This window comes from Bubalus bubalis, chromosome 14 (assembly GCF_019923935.1).
Source record: "Bubalus bubalis isolate 160015118507 breed Murrah chromosome 14, NDDB_SH_1, whole genome shotgun sequence".
NCBI classification, from domain to species: Eukaryota; Metazoa; Chordata; class Mammalia; order Artiodactyla; family Bovidae; genus Bubalus; species Bubalus bubalis.
Window position 1 is genome coordinate 66,466,261 of NC_059170.1, and position 16,342 is coordinate 66,482,602.

Sequence of the window (16,342 nt, forward strand, 5' to 3'; positions counted from 1 at the left end):
TTTCACTTTGGCAGTGCTTTGTAAGTGCATTAATCGGGAGATCTGACTTTATTTCTCTGTAACTGAACTGGTAAACTTCCCTCTCTGTGGTGGCAGGGAATGGACCCAAAGCAGTGCCATCTTTCCTAGTTTTAACAACTGTGGTCTATTCAGGAGTTGAGCACTGGCCTTTTAAGACTGCTGCTTCCACCATTTCTGGGGTCTTTCTGAAATGTGTGCCATCTCCCAGATTTAGCTGGGTTCCTATAACCTAGCATCTCCCCTTGGAAATTCAGTCTTTTCTCATCTCCATCATGTCCTGCAACTCTTGTAGGTTTGGTATGGGATGTCCAAGACAACCTGGTCAGCCGGGCCTGAGAGGGAATCAGAAAGGAAAATGCATGAACTTCAGGGATCCTTAAAGCCAGTTCCTGATCTTACTGCAACAGGGAGTCAGACGGACTTGGGACAGGACTTCGCAAGGGCCACGTGGAACCCAGTACCCACTTTGCAAAGGCCGTTCCTGCTTCTCTGTTCGTTGCCCACTTGTAAATCACTGAACTTGATTCTGTTTCAACCTGCATCCCTTCATTCATTAAGGGCTTTACTCCATGCCAGGTGCTAGATACAAAGATGAAAAGATGGAGCCCTTCACTTGAGTGGCTTTGACTGTCCAGGAGAAAGTTAGACTCACAATGTGATAAACTTGACAATGGAATTGGGGAAAGATGACATGGCTCTTTCTGGAGAAATCAGGGAAGGATTCACAGAGGAGGTGACCCTGGACCCTTGGAGAATAAGAATTGTCTCAGGGTTTGTGGGGTAGTTAGTGGAGGTTTCCTAAGCAGGAGTGCAGAGGCATAGATAACTTGAGGGATAATTGAGGGAGCCGGCTGTGGAGGAGTAGATCAATCAGGAAAGTTCAGGATGAGTAACAGTCATAAAGATTCATAAGCTGTGGTTACTGTATGTCAGGTGCTATGTCAAATGCTTTACATCTATTATCTGATTTTACTTTTAAAATATTTGGCTTTGCCAGGTCTTGGTTGTGGATGTGGGATCTAATTCCCTGACCAGGAATCAAACCAGGCCCCTCCTGCACTGGGAGCAGAGACTCTTAGCCACTGAACCACCAGGGAAGTTCCTATTAACCTTTCGTCTTCAAAGTCTGTCTAGTGTAGACGTCATTGTTCCTGTTGTATGAATGAGGAGTGGGAGGTGCTGAGGCAGCTGCATTGACGCCGGCGAGGCTCCGCAGTGAGATGGGGCAGACAGGATGCCGTCCCAGTGGTGCTTGGTTCTGAAGCCCGGGATGCCGGATCCTGCGGCGTGTCTGGTGGGGCGGGGAGCCCCGGAGCCAGTGCCGCCCGTCCGTGGGAAGAGCACCCTGCTCCCGCTCCGCCCCCACCTCTGCTCGCCCGTCCTCCACGAAGCCTGTCTGGGCGTGAGCTCTGCCTTCTCCTGGGCTCCTGGCACAGGGGGACAAAGGCATTTGACTTGGGGTGGAGCAGAGGACCGGGCGCCAAGTCAGAGTCATGGGAACCTCAGGTTGCTTCTCCAGAGTCCGCGGTAGAACTGCCCTGTTGTCACTCCTGCGGCTTGGGAGTTTTCTCGGTAGCGCTGGGTATCAACCAAATTACTACTGTCGAGTCCTTTAGGAAGCAGCTCTGCTTTGCCTGGGCTCCGCTGTTCGCCTCCTTGCCCCACTCTACGAGGTTTAAAAACAATGATAGAATGGACAGACAGGGCCCGAGCGAACTGGAGAGAACTCTGGTTGAAGCCTGGCGGGCTCGCCATCAACGCCCCCAGGAGTTTCCTGCTTCACACAGAAAAAGGAAGCGTCTTGGCCTCTGGCCTTGACTGGGTCAGAAGACACGAGGCAGTGTAAGCTTTGCGGAACTGACAAATCGTGTGACCAGTGACCCCCTTCGGAGCACCTCTCACCGAGAGTGGATGCTCCTGGGCAGTGCGTGGTAGGTTCCAGAAAGCTTATCTTTCCAGTGCCCATGGGGAATCACTTTAGAAACAGTGTGTTAACCATTTTGGAAAGAGCTGTTTTGTGAACGTCCATCCGGAGGTGTGAAACCGGCAGCAGTCTGTTGAGAGAATCCCTGAGAACTTGAGCTGGCTGCCCAAAGTAGTGCTCGCACTTTGGTGTTTGAAAGTGGTGTGAAAAGAATGTGGGGTGGGCAGTGAGGGTCATGGCAGACTCTGGGACCCGATGCTATTTTCATCCTTTGCACTCGTCCACACTCCTTGTCTGTTTTCCCTCCAAATGCATCCAGTTGTCAACTGTTACCTTTGCATCTTGGTTTGCCTTGAGCTCCTCTCAAGACAAGGGTTCCAGAATTTTCTCTTATAAAGGGCCAGGTACAATTTTAGGCTTTTTGGATCACACAGTCTGTGTTGTAGCTCCGCATCTCTGCTACTGTAGAGGAGAGGAACCACAGACCGTGTGTAAACAAAAGACTGTGGCAGTGTGTTCCAATAAAACTTTATTCACAAAAATGGGTGGTGGGCCACATCGGGTCCATGAGCCATAGTCTGTTGACCTCTGTTCTTGGTTTTAATTTCCTCCTTTTTTCCCTGTTTTGAATCTCAAGAACGGAAGTGAAGTATTAAAAAGGCAAGTTGTTGATCAGTGTTGCCACTTTGGGACTTGCCTCATTTTTAACATTTCAGAAAGTACACTTTGTCTTTATAGGTTAGGTTATTTAAATTGAAAACAGCTGCAAAGGCAAGACTCCTCTCAGTGAGCCTTTGTGTGTCTGCTGCCATGAAACAGTAATTTTTAATGTACTGTCTTTTTGTTTATTAGATACAGAGCTTAGTGGCAGAATAATTCAGGAAGAACTTTGCGACATGCAGTGCCAGGCATGGTGTAATAAATGCTTCTTGCTGGAATGAACAGACATGTATCATCTAGAGGCGATTCTCTGTTGCATATGGAGTCTATACATATGCATGTAGGCAGTAACATGAATACAGTTCCTCAATAGGAAGGTCCCAGAGTCCTCCTCCATCTTTCTGGCTCCAACTCGGACCCTACCCATGTCAAAGGGAGGCTGTGGGATCAAGAGTGACACCCTGACCAAGGAGCTCTAGTCATTCTATTCATCCTGTCTTAATAACTACCCCCCGACCCCACACACACTTCTAGCTGTTTCTGTGCTACATCTTAGTTTCTCCAGGCCATTGTCAGGGTGGTCTTTAGGGAATGACCAGGAAGCCTGGTGTGCTCCTGTCCTTGGGGTCGCAGAGAGTTGGACATGACTGAGTGCCTAAAACAAGAAGAAGAGTGGGGAACAGCTGGCCCCTGGGTCTGAGGGATGCCTGTGAAGGGTGTTGATGTCTCAGGGGTACACTAACGTTCTGCCAAGAGCCTGTGTTTTTAATTAATTTATATTGGAGTAGAGTCACTTTACAATGTTGTATTAGTTCCTGCTGTACAGCAAAGTGGATCAGGTATATGTATATATATAGCCACTCTCTTTTGGAGTTCCTTCCATATACAGTTGGTGCTCATTAGTTATCTAGTTTATATACAGTATTAATAGTGTATATATGTTGATCCCAGTCTCCCAAAGCACCTCTTCTTTTCCTGCTCGGTGTGTATAGATTGGTTCCCTATTTCTGTTTTGCAAAGAAGAGAATCTATACCATCTTTCTAGATGTTGCATACATGTGTTAATATGACATTTCTCATGTGTGTGAAGGAAAGAGAGGAAGGAGACAAGGAAGTCACAGCCAGACCTGAGTGTAACTTGAGAACTTTGTGCACCATTCTTTACACTTTTTTTTTTATTGGAGGGATAACTTCTTTACAAATGTGGATCACCATAGTTATACAATATTTCCCCGCCTGTCTAGGTCGTCACAGGTCACCAGGCAATTATAATGTGTCCACAAGTCAGTTTGTCTGTTCTGTTTGTATTCCTGCCCTACAAATAGATTCATCTGTACCTTTTTCTAAATCCCACATATATGCATTAATATGATTTTTTATGGCTGAATAATATTCCATTATATATATTTGTAACACATCTTTATCCATTAAAAAATGGCCCTTCCCCCCCCCCCCCTTACTCTGGGGGAATCACAGATGAGTCAGGTAATTCCTGAGAGCCCAGGCAGAATAGTGACATAGGAGAGAGAGATGCAAGTGTCTGTCTTTTCTTTTTGTTCTTTAAAATCCCACTAAATAACCCAAGTTGGAGTCTCAGGCAGTGTGGGTTGTGTTTCAAGGCTGAAGAGCTCCACTGTGCTCACAAGGCTGGCAGGAATAGCTGGACAGACAAATCTACATCACAAAGATACCAATCACAAAACAGACACAAGGAAGAAGTCTTCAGGGTAAAGGGGATGGGCGTGCAGGGGTGAGGACCAAGGGAGGAGAGGTAAAGAGAGGAGGGACAGAAAAGACTGAAACAAAGGACATTGCTGCTTCAGCCAACCTGCGTGCTTCCAGAAAGGGCCAGTGAAGGAGGAAGCAAGCACCCTGTCCACTGGCCACTGAGGTGATCAAGCCCTGGAACCAGCCACTTGTATGTTGTCTGTGGGTCCCCAGCCTGCAGGTGGGAGTCCCACCCATGCATACACCCATGTATAGAGATCTGCCACTCCAGCCTGTTCCCAGCGGGATTTTTCTTGGTAAGAATGTTGGAAGGACTGAATTTCCATCTACTACACAAGATGAGGTCTGAACGTCTGTCATAAATCTCTGGTCAGGGAGAGCCCACTGGACCAGGGTCTGCATGGTGTGAGGAGAGCCTCTCCTGCCAGTGCTGGCCAGAGTGGGCCGGTCTCACAGACTGAGAGGGGTGATGCTGGACCTGCTCTCTCAGGAGGAGAGGAGAGAGAGAGAAGTAGAGAGAGTTCGGGGGCGGGAGAGGGATAAAGGGGAGTGGGAAGCATTGCCTGAATAAGGGTCCTGAGGCCTCAGGAAGGCAGATTTACCACACGTGGTGACGCTAAAATGAGAGGTTCAGGTGGCCTCTTTGCTTCCCGTGGGTGCCGTGTTCAGTGGTCCAGGGGTGCCCAGAAACTCCCCCAGAAGGGGACACACTGAGTGCCACAACGTGTACCAACCAGGGCTCTTGGCCTCCTTAATCAATAGAAACTGATCGGAGGCCTGGCGAGAAGTGGGGAGGGAGGGAAGACAGGTTCCCTGCTTGCCTGCTCCTCATGGTGGTTGTGACTTGTATTTTCCTAATGATTAGTGGTGTCCAGCACCTTCCACATACCAGTTGGCCACCTGTATGTCTTCTTTGGAGAAACCCCTGTTGAGGTCCTTTGCCGGAGAGGGTCTGGTGAAACTCAGGGACCATTGCAGTGTCCATAGCCAGGACTGGTGTCTTTTTTAATGCTTTAAGATTAACAATAATGTATTAACATTTTCACTTATAAACATACAAATTGCATATGCAGGGAAACATCGGTTCTGTGGACACAACAGAATACTAGATAGAGACGAGCAAGCAATCAGAAGGAGGTGTGCAGAGATGCATGGGTGGGCAAGACTCCTCCTGGGTCCCCTGGGGGATCATATTTCTAAAGTCACTTTTGTTCACAGATAGATGCCAGTTTTTTTGTTGGGGCAGGGGAGAGGGATGTCTTATGCGGTCACGATGCTAATATCATTCTTCAGCCTTCTTATAACAGTGTTGTTTTCTGTGTGTGTTTAATACAATTACTATATTATTAGATATTTATCAGAATAATTATAATCTAGATGATATATAATATGTATTTTTGCACATGTGGGAGTGTTTCTATCAGATGAAGCCTCAGAATGACTACATCAAGGCTACATGCAGTCTTCATTTTGATACAGCCAGATTGTCCTTTATAGAAGTTTACTTTCCACCTGCAGTATATGAGAATGCCTATTTCCCCAAATACGGACTCTGATTTTACCAAAGGGTAAAATCGAAATTTTATTTTGTTGAACGAAATCAATCCATTGTGGATCTACTTTGCATTTACCTTATTAAGAGTAGGGTTAAGCTTTTCCTGTATATTACCTTTCCTGTAGACCATCCATATTCTCTGTGCATTTTTCTGTTTTAGGTTTTGTTCTTTTGGGTCACTAGCGCTGTCCTTTTTGCTAGAGTGACAAATATTTAGAATTTTTTTTTTTTCCTGTAAGAAACCAAAGGGTCTTAGGTAAGAAACAAACTTGATTTTTCAAAAGAGGCGCTCACTTGCAGTCCATCCCACAGTGACTAGAAAGATCTCCAGAATGAGGATATTTGCACCTTGGTGCCAGCAAAGCTCTGTGGTAGAAATATGCTGAAGGCCCACCAAGTTTCCCTAGGTGATCCTCAAGCTTTGGCTTTCCTGAAAAATGTTCTAGAAGATTGGAACTGCACAGGTAAAAGCGCTGACCAAGGAGAGCACAAGGTGAAGACTGACTGCTCCAACAGGGGAGAGACAGGATGCAAATGGATAAGCACGTGAGACAAACCATGGAGCATCTTTTTACAGCAAAATTATCTAGGTGCCCAACACAGAAAGCAAAAGCCGGGCTCTGCAGTGCGGTCCACAGGGGGGAAGCAAAAAGGGGTATGAGGGCTGGCCTTGTTCCGGGGTCAGGCCATTAGTGACAGGAGGCCTGTGCCTCGGGGCTGGCAACCCCAGGAAGCTTACCTGGGGAGGTTTCTGAAACTTACCTGCCTCTCTCTCCCCCCACACCTCGTGTTTCCTCCCCAGCTCATGTGTTCCTCGGTGCAGAAGGCCCTGTTTGAGGAGGAGGACCACGTCAAGAAGCTGCAGCAGAAGGTCGCTACCCTGGAGAAGCGGAACAAGCAGCTGCGAGAGCGGGTGAAGAAGGTCAAGCGGTCCCTGCGGCAGGCGCGGAAGAACGGCCGCCACCTGGAGCTGCTGAACCGCAAGCTGAGCGAGAAGCTGGCGGCAGCTGCGGGCGCGCTCCCGCACATCAACGCGCTGGGCCGCGAGCCTGCGGGTGCCCCCTACCTGCGGGGTTAGCGGGCATGGAGCGCCAGCCTCCCCTGGTCCCAGGCGGGGCCCGTTCCGGGGGGTGGAAAGGGAGGCGGGACTTGTACGCGCACATAGCTCAAGAACCCTCGTAGATGACGTTTTTACTCTGCATATGGTAGCGGCTACTGGGTTTACAGGGCAAGTCTCCTGTCTCCTTGGCTGCCCGATTCCTGCCCTCCCGTGTGCCTGGGGCCTGACCCTGGCATCGAGGAGCAGCTGGGAAAGTGCACTTATTAGGGAAAGAACATTTCAGAATCTCTCTAGGGGCACAAGGACTCAAGGGGTTCGGCCTCCATTTTCAAGGAAAAGCAGTGTGGTCTCAGTTCTGAGTGGCAGGACCACCCTGAGCTTGGAAGAGTGTTGAGAAGCAAGTGGTGGCACCTTCTGGTGTCATTAAGACTTAATGAGCCCATCACAGGTCAGGGAATGGAACTAGGAGTCGGGTGGAGGTAATTGAGTGGGGTGAATAATACCTGCTGTCCAACAGCAGCTGCCCAGCATCCCAGGGGACTCCCGTGGGCCACTTTAACCTAAAGGGGAACTGCCTTTATGGGCCTGTCGTGTCTCATCACAGCACATTTCTAAGTTGGAAGAGCCTCAACTTCCATGGCTAAATCTGAACTTACTGTTTGCTCGGTGCTTGGTTCCAACTTCTCCGAATTCGAGGTGAGCTGACCCAACATGCTGTGAACTTCTGTTGTGCAAAGACATTTCTTTACCTACCGGGGCCTGAGGACCTTGCCTCGTTACCGTCTGCGCTCTTCTCATGAAAGGGCTTGTGGCAGGCCTCCCAATCCTGGCTTCTTTACACAAATGCTTTCCCCCCACCTGGACTGTCCAGACAGACCCCAGCAGTAGTGCTTGAGTGTTGGCCCACTTCTCACGGCGGTAGATTCTGTGTATGGTCACTTCACCTTCTTTGGGAAGAAACCTTTAGAGAGAGAGGTATTGCGAATATCTTTTACTTACTATTTGCAGTGCTAACACTTGAGCCCTTGACTTACCCACATGTGATCAGATCCCAGGTGTGTGATTAAGTAGTCACCCACCCCTTGGTTGTCCTCTGCTAATGATCCTGTAGACCAACCACTTTCCCTTCCCTGTCCCGTAACCACCCCAGATACAGGAGGGCCTGATAATGCCATCCTCTCCACTGGAAATGCTCAGATTTCCATCCACTGCCTTTAGAAAAATCATGTCCTCCTTGCTCTCGGAGACTGTCTGGGGCGTGAGCCTTGTGTCCCTTGGTGGCAGGCGATGGCCTCGGGGGAGAAGTTGGTGCCCTGGTCTGCACAGCAGGGGGACTTCTCAAGGGCTCTTCACTGCCACACTTCTGCCAGCACTTTATTAGTTGTAGTCTTCACAGTCTGGTACAACAGGAGATGCGTCTTCTGGTTTCTTCTTCCCAGGGACGTTCCATTCTGTAGTTTCACTGCCACCCACGGGTGATTTACAGCCAGCGTCTGGAGCACTGTGGAAGCTGGGTCTCTTCAGATGTGTTATGTTCTGCCTTTTCAATAAAGATGAGCAGTAGTTCAGCCACAGCAGCAAAGTGATGTGTGTTTCTTCTGGAGCAGGGAGACTGCAGGATTTCCAGCCTGAGCCTGGAAAGGCTATTTCCATCCTCTGGGGTAAGCACCTGCGGGTAATACCTGGGATAAAGGGGAGACTGAGCCCAGTCCACCTTTGCTGTCTCCTGGGTTCCCATCTTCCCATACACCTGCAGACGAGCCGTGTGATCCTGGCCTCACCTCATGAGGGACACGCAGCTTCATTAATCAATGCCTTCAAAAGTGCACTCTGATCTATGCCAGTGGGAATGCCTCAAGTCCTCATTATCTGCCACACTGTCATCTTACAGCTCCCCTTGCCACCGGCTCATTGCATGAGTAGGAATTGTTCATGCAGGAAAAACCCAGGAACTGCTCAGAACTTCACACACTTTAGCCAGCCTATCACAGCATGGCCTCTGAGCCCTGGGGTTTGGTTCCACTTGGTGTGATTTTGCCAAAGTCATATAATAAGCAGGAGGCCAATCGATTGTAGCATCTTTTAAACCCATGTCCCCAGGAGTCACAGACTCATGGCATATGGCCCATACCTCGTGTTAGGGTGAGGCTGTGTCTGAAGGTAACCCTCACTGGAATACGGGTCTGGGCTACTGTCGCACACCACCCCCACACCCCTCCCCGTCCTCCCCGTCCTCATTTATTTAAACACACATCACACATTTGTGCTACCTGCCTAGGAGCAGAAGTTAACAGGGATTCCTGCTTCTGTGGCGCAAGTCTCCATCTTCCTTGGGGGAAGAGAGAAGGTGAACTCCTATCACATGACTACAGATCAGTTGTTAGCTCAGCAATGTCCATATTCTATGATGGTTTAGGCTCTTGCACACACATCTCATTTAATATTAATTTCATCAATAGTGATTCTCATCATCATTCTCCAGGAGGAATCTGGGGCTTCACGAGATTATATTGCCCAGGGTACACACTAGGACAGGTGGCCTGTCAAGGCTCCAAGTCCATCTTTCTTTCTTTGCATGTGCTCACCTGCAGGACGGGGATGGCTTCACTCCTGCCATAAAGGCTGTCAAGAGGGTTGAAATTACTCCTAAAGATGCTCAGCATGAAGCCTGAGAGCCCATACACATGCAATAGGTATAATACAAATCTTCACTGTGAGTGTTAAGTACTCACCAGAAGGGCCCAGTGCATGTCATAAGGAAGAGGACCGGTGGGATGCCACGTGATCTTCTCATCACCTTTCTAATCACTGTACAATATTCCAGCTCTTTACCATTCATCTACTTTTCTTTCACAATCAGTAGTTGGTTGTTCCTCCAAATTTACCATGAAAATATAGTCCATCAGAAGTGTGTTTCCTCCCCTTCCTAGGGTCGCACAACCTGAACTTGAGACTTCAAGTTTTATTCAGTGGATAGGCTGAGGACCTAAGCCTGGGAAGTGCGTCTCAGGTAGCTCTGAAGGACTGTTCCAAAGAGGTAAGGGAGGAGCCAGAATACATGAGTCATTGCATAAACAAAACCAGATAGACCATGACTGCCCGGGTGGCTCAGATGGTAAAGCGTCTGTCTACAATGCGGGAGACCCAGGTTCAATCCCTGGGTTGGGAAGATCCCCTGGAGAAGGAAATGGCAATCCACTCCAGTACTATTGCCTGGAAAATCCCATGGACAGAGGAGCCTGGTAGGCTACAGTCCATGGGGTTGCAAAGAGTCGGACACGACTGAGCAACTTCACTTTATACTTTCACTTTTAAGGAAAAACCAGACATCTCAAGTTAATGAACTGAGCATATCTATAAACTGAGCATATCTTCCCATATCTGTGTATGGGAAGATAGAAGAGTCTGGGCTCACTGGAATCATTCCTTTGGTAAGCATCTTACCTGTCTAGGGCCAGCATCCTATTTCCCTCTATCCTGAATCCCCTCAGGACGCACAGTCGGCTGCTGGCCCGTTGGCCACACCATCCTTTGTTTACTGATATGGCAGGGGACATTCTTCATCCACACTAGTGCATCACTGTCTAGTCTGCCCCTCTTCTCTCCTCCCTCCCAACTCAAAGGAAGAAACATCACATCCCTCTGGCCCACATCCAGGGTCAAACCCTTTGTCCTGAGTCCATATTGCTCCTCTCAAAACCTGGCTCCACCAGTGTTCCCTCATCATGTGTGTGTGTGGCCTTTTTTATTAAGTAATTTTATACAACAAATTGAAAGTCATGTCAAACATAAATGCGGTGCAGATAAATAAGCTGTTCATGTGAAAACAGAATAAATGCATACAAAATATGCGCAATATCGTGAGCCTTAGTGAAGGCGCAGAAGCTAGAAGACTTGAGGCCAAGTAATGCCTTTGCCCTAGGTTTTCAGGTAAAATATAGGATTCTGTATTTTATAAGTGAACAAAAAGTATTTCTAGAACCAGTATGACCCAAATATTGCACAGGACCTACCTTACAAAATTCATTCATTGTTCATTCGTTATTGAAGTTTAACTGGGCATCCTGTATTTTTCTTTGCTAAACTTGGCAACTCTACTCTGAGCTTTAGTGTATTTTCACTGATAAGATAATAATACCTAGATAGCTCATCTGGCTGTTAAGATACTCAAAAGGGGTACAATGATAGCATGTCATGAATCTTCTTTGACTTAAATATATTCAGCTCTATGCCTATCTGCTGATGTCCCCAAAAAAGAGACGATCAGAGAGCGAGAAAGAAACAGAGACTAAGATATGGAGAGGGAGACGTGAAATAGCAGGGACCATCCACCCAGCCCTCCACTGCCAGAGCACATGCCCGGGGTGAGAGTGAGACGGGAGGCTGCTTTTGCTGTCCTCGGTCTCCCTGACGCTGCTTCTCATAATGTGAACACCTGGTGGTTCCAGAGTGTGATTCCAGTGTTGAAAGATACTGACTTTTAAAGTGTATTTCCTAATTGGAGTGTACTTGCTTTACAATGTTCTACTGTACAACTACGTGAATCAGCTGTAGGTATACATATATCCCCTCCCTCCTGGACCTCCCTCCCACCCCTCTAGGTCATCACAGAGCACCGAGCTGAGCTCCCTGTGCTATGCAGGAGCTTCCCACTAGCTTCTGTTTTACACATGGTAGCGTGTATATGTCAATCCCAATCTCCGATTTCATCCCACCCTCTCCTTTCCCTCCATGTCCAAAAGTCCATTCTCTACATCTGTGTCTCTATTCTTACCCTGCAAATAGGTTCATCAGTACCATTTTCTTGATTCTATATACATGTGTTAATATACAATGTTTTTCTCTTCTGACTTACTTCACTCTGTATGACAGACTCTAGCTTCATCCACATCACTGAAAATGACCCAATTTCATTCCTTTTAATGGCTATTCAGAAACAGTTTAGAAAGGATTGAGGCTGTCTTTAAAGATGATGACATTGAAGGATCCTGGACTCCCTGCCTCCAGTGGACACCAAATGGACAGCTACACAGAGCAACTCTCTCTGAAGAAACTCACTCACTGGTTAAGCACCTCTTACAAAATGAGGGACCAAGATAATGCCTATGTTGAAATGAGTAGGAAAGGCTGAGACACGCTCTTGCTGAAACCCCAGGGGTGGCACAGAGCCCTAAAACTGAAAGGGAATAGCCAAATGCCAGTTTCTCCTTGAGGGATGAAGGGTCTAGACCCCATATCTACAACTCCAGGTTTTAAGATTCCCACCCAAAGGCCTCCAGACAAGTTCCTAGCTCTAAAAGTCAATGGGGTTTGAATCCACCAGTTAGTTCCACAGACAACAGAAGCAAAGCAGCAGTTGTTAAAGGCACAAACACTCAGCTCAGCAATCCCCTCAAGGGCAGCGCAGATCAAGCCCACCTCCCAGTCTGTCTCTGGATGGGGTCTACTTGGATACTTTAAACGCTGCTGCCTGAGGGTCAGGCCTCTAATTGAGCACCTATCTAGGGGCTGACTGCAATCCTCCCCAAAGGTACCACCCCTGCCCACTTTCTCTGACCTGCTCCAAGTTGACAGGCCCTCCCTGAAAGAAACCTGTACACACATCTGTACCTCAGCTTTTGTGGCTACTGGTAGAGGATGGGTCCCCAGATCAGCCATCTCTGACAGCCACCAGGGTGTGCCTTCAGAAGCCGGAGAGGACAACAGAGGCAGTTTAAAACTGGACACCCTTCTCACCCCAGGGCTTAGCACAGAGAGGGTATACAGAAATGCTCGACTCCCAGTCTTTTCCTGAAGAGTCAGTCCATTTGCCTACTTCTAAAGCTTCTGCTACCCACTCCAGTATTCTTGGGCTTCCCTGGTGGTTCAGATGGTAAAGAATCCATCTGAAATGCAGGAGACCTGGGTTCAATCACTGGGTTGGGAAGATCCCCTGGAGGAGGGCATGGCAACCCACTCCAGTATTCTTGCCTGGAGAATCCCCATGGACAGTCTGCCAGGGTTCGCAAAGGGTCAGACACGACTGAGCAACTAAGCACAAAGCTTCTGCCTGAGGGTCAGCCTTCTAACGTATTCTGCGCCTAGGGGCGGACTGTGATCCTCCCTTAAGGGCAGGGAAGCCAGCAGACACCTCTCCCTCCAGCCTGTCCCGGGTTGCTAGTTATCTCCCTGGAAGGAGCCTGGACACATGTCTCTGTGCCCCAGCTTTTGTGGCTGCCTCCTCGGGGATAGGTGCCCAAACTGCTTGGTTCTGAGAGCAAACAGGAGGTAATATAATGACTTACATTCATGTAGCGAACAAAGAAGTTCTTAACACATTACTGACCAGAGACATATTAATACATCTTCTGTTCAGATCAGATCAGTCGCTCAGTTGTGTCCGACTCTTTGCGACCCCATGAATCGCAGCACGCCAGGCATTCCTGTCCATCACCAACTCCCGGAGTTCACTGAGACTCACGTCCATCGAGTCAGTGATGCCAACTTATGACTGTCGTTATTATTCACATTTTGCTCTGTGAGGTTTTTGTTCCTACCTTATGTATATTATAAATCCAAGTTAATAATACTATAAAATTTTCAAAAATGATGCATCACCAAATTTTGAGTGAAGAAATTTTCGGTCAATTTTATGTAGATACTTTCTCTTGATTGTCTGAACAACATATACCTTAGTGTCTCAGAAGAAGATTGGAGAAGGAAATGGCAACCCATTCCAGTATTCTTGCCTGGAGAAGCCCCATGGACAGAGGAGCCTGGCAGGCTTCAGTACATGGGGTCACAAAGAGTTGGACACAATTGAGTGACTAAGACAGAAGAAGACAGTTCTTTAGGACTTCTCTGGTGGTCCAGTGGTTAAGAATCTGCTAGCCAATGCAGGGGAGATTCCACGTCACCTGGCAATTAAGCCCGTGTGCCACAACTACTGAGCCCATACGCCTAGAGCCTGTGCTCTGCAAAGAGAAGCCATCGCAATGAGAAGCCCGCATACTGCAGCTAGAGAGTAGCTCCCCCGCCTCTGCTCTCCGCAACTAGAGAAAGCCTGCACATAGCAACAAAGATTCAGTGCAACAAAAAATAAATTATAAAAAAGATGACAGTTCTTCAGGTATAGGTATCACTCAGATGATTTAAACATTAGACCAACAAAAAGACAAAAAAACCTTAGTGCCTGACTCTGCCACAGAAAGTGAAAATGAAACTCACGGTGCTGGAGAATGCTCCTTTGCTTCCGCAGAAGAGTGGATTGAAGACATTTCATGAAAATTAGAAGACTTTATAGGTGTGTCAGATATAATGACTGAATGTAATAACCTGCAAAGTGTTACTGAAATAACAGAATTAATTTTGGGTAACTGCTTTTTTGAGTTAGTCGCTTCTCAAACTTTTATCACCAACAGAATGAAAAATCATGTAAAAAGTATGATAAAGCTTTAAAATGGACTCATGTAACCAACAGTGACATAAGAGATTTCTTTTCAAGAAGTTTCTTGAATTCATAATTTTGGTGGACAAATGAGAAAGTCACACTGGATCCATTATTTGAAACATCTATCTTTCCCAAGGTTATGACAAGAAGAAAGTTTGAACAAATAATGACATTTCTTCACGTTAACAATAACTTGGAAACTCTACTCTCTGCAGACAGACTTGCATAAATTAAACACTGGGGTTATTCCCATAATTCCTCAGGGCGGCGGCGGCTGGTTGGGTGTGGCGCTGCAGCGACCGAGCCGCTGCTAGCGTGGCGGCCGCGCGTCGAGCTCCAGCCCGGCCTCCGCGTGTGTTCCGCACCCCTGATGCTGCCCGGGCGCTGAGCCCGCTCTGGCTGGGATGATGGTCAAGTGCTTCCTGGGCCAGAGCGTGCTCCGGAGCTCCTGGGACCAAGTGTTCACTGCCTTGTGGCAGCGGTACCCGAATCCCTGTGGCAAGCATGTCTTGACGGAAGCCAGTGCACCGAGAGGTGACCTCTCACCAGAAGCTCCTGTCCCGATGACTCCTGATCAAGACGAACAGGATGCCCCGCTGGGCTGAGCGACTGTTTCCTGCCAATGTTGCTCACTCAGAGTACATCCTGGAGGACTCTATTGTGGACCCACAAAAACGAGACCATGACCACTTTTACATCAACCACGCCCAGCTGATGGTGGTGGAGGAAGGATGTGTTTACTGTGGGAACTCTGATAACAGCAGCTGGACCAAAATCTGCCAGGAGGGTCTCCTCTAGCTTATTTATTTGGCGTCTCCAGAGCTGTCCAGGAGTTTGGTCTCTCACGGTTCAAAAGCAACGTGACCTAGACTATGAAGGGTTTTGAATACACCTTGGCCAAGCTGCAAGGTGAGGTCCCTCCCCAAACCCTTGTTGAAACAGCCAATGAAACCCAGGAGAAGGCCAAGGAGACGGCACTGGCAGCTACAGAGAAGGCCAAGGACCTTGTTAGCAAGGCGGCCACCAAGAAGCAGCAGTTCGTATAGCAATGCCCAGGCCCCGAGACAGCAGCCTAGCAGACTACTGGCTCCAGTCTCTGTGCCCCCTTCTCCTGTACTTTATTACTGAAAGCCAGCTTCCAGCCCTGTTGACTGTCTGGGTGGTGGGCTGGGGGTAGGTGCCCTGTTTGGCACCTCCAGCACAGCCAGCTGATTACCCACGTCAGAGCCGGGCCTCCTTACTCCTGCATCAGGTGGCTGGGGACAGAGGTGCAGTGACTTGCCTGGGTCATGGCATCCCCGTGAAGTGGTCATAAATGCTAGACTGTAAGCTCCATGAGGGCAGGGACCATTGTTTTATCCTCTGCTGTGTCCCAAGTATCTGAAACAAAATCTTGCATGTAATAGGCACTCAGTAAATCCTTGATGGATTCAATCGGAAAAGAAAAAACAAAACACTTTGGGGTTATTTTCTACCAAAATTTCAATTGATCTATATACCCAAACAGAGTTATCACTAAATGAGGCAATGATAAGGTGAAGGAGACAACTCAGATAATCCAGAAAACTTACAAAATACAGAATTTTGGTCAGGATGATTAGCGTAAGTGAAATTAGATATATATGCAACCTTGAGATTTACATGGGTGAAGGAAGGAAACCACAAGAAACAATATTATCGGTCCTGCAACCTTATCTGGGTTCATGGCACCATGGTTACCAAGGTAATTATTACAACAGTGTGTCCACATCTGAAATACTGTTGAAAAATAAATCCAGGGTTTGTAGGACTATAAGAGAGAACTGTGGTCTATTAAACCAAATTAAAGGTGAAATCTAAAAATCTACAGAGTGGAAAAATGACATTCTTACAGAAGAAGGGTTTCCCTGATGGCTCAGCAGATAGAGTCCGCCTGCAAAGCAGGAGATACAAGAGATGGTGGGTTTGATCATGGGTCAGGAAGAT

At 47.8% G+C, this 16,342-nt stretch overlaps 1 protein-coding gene, 2 long non-coding RNA genes and 1 pseudogene across 5 annotated transcripts in view; 2 read left to right on the top strand and 2 right to left on the bottom strand.

Moving 5' to 3' along the window:
- Nucleotides 1-8,522, top strand: part of CCDC3 (coiled-coil domain containing 3) — a 95,322-nt gene extending 86,800 nt beyond the window's left edge. For 2 of the 3 annotated variants that reach the window (XM_044928229.2, XM_025264473.3), the window contains one exon: nt 6,691-8,522. In XM_044928229.2, coding sequence (XP_044784164.1) covers nt 6,691-6,966 — 276 coding nt within the window. In that variant the 3' untranslated portion in view covers nt 6,967-8,522. Of the gene's footprint in view, nt 1-313; nt 5,205-6,690 lie in introns of those variants that run through there. The other variant, XM_044928230.2, reaches the window with a different exon arrangement.
- On the bottom strand, nt 5,194-6,741 carry LOC123329267. The gene is made up of 3 exons (XR_006544658.2): nt 6,651-6,741; nt 6,003-6,120; nt 5,194-5,344 (listed from the first exon to the last, which is right to left on the bottom strand). It is a non-coding gene; the product is annotated as an uncharacterized LOC123329267 (long non-coding RNA).
- LOC123329266 overlaps nt 8,507-16,342 on the bottom strand; it is a 90,265-nt gene continuing 82,429 nt past the window's right edge. Inside the window, exon 4 of the long non-coding RNA XR_006544657.2 lies at nt 8,507-8,630. This is a non-coding gene — a long non-coding RNA (uncharacterized LOC123329266). The remainder of the gene's footprint in view (nt 8,631-16,342) is intronic.
- Nucleotides 11,777-16,223, top strand: LOC112578856 (annotated as a pseudogene).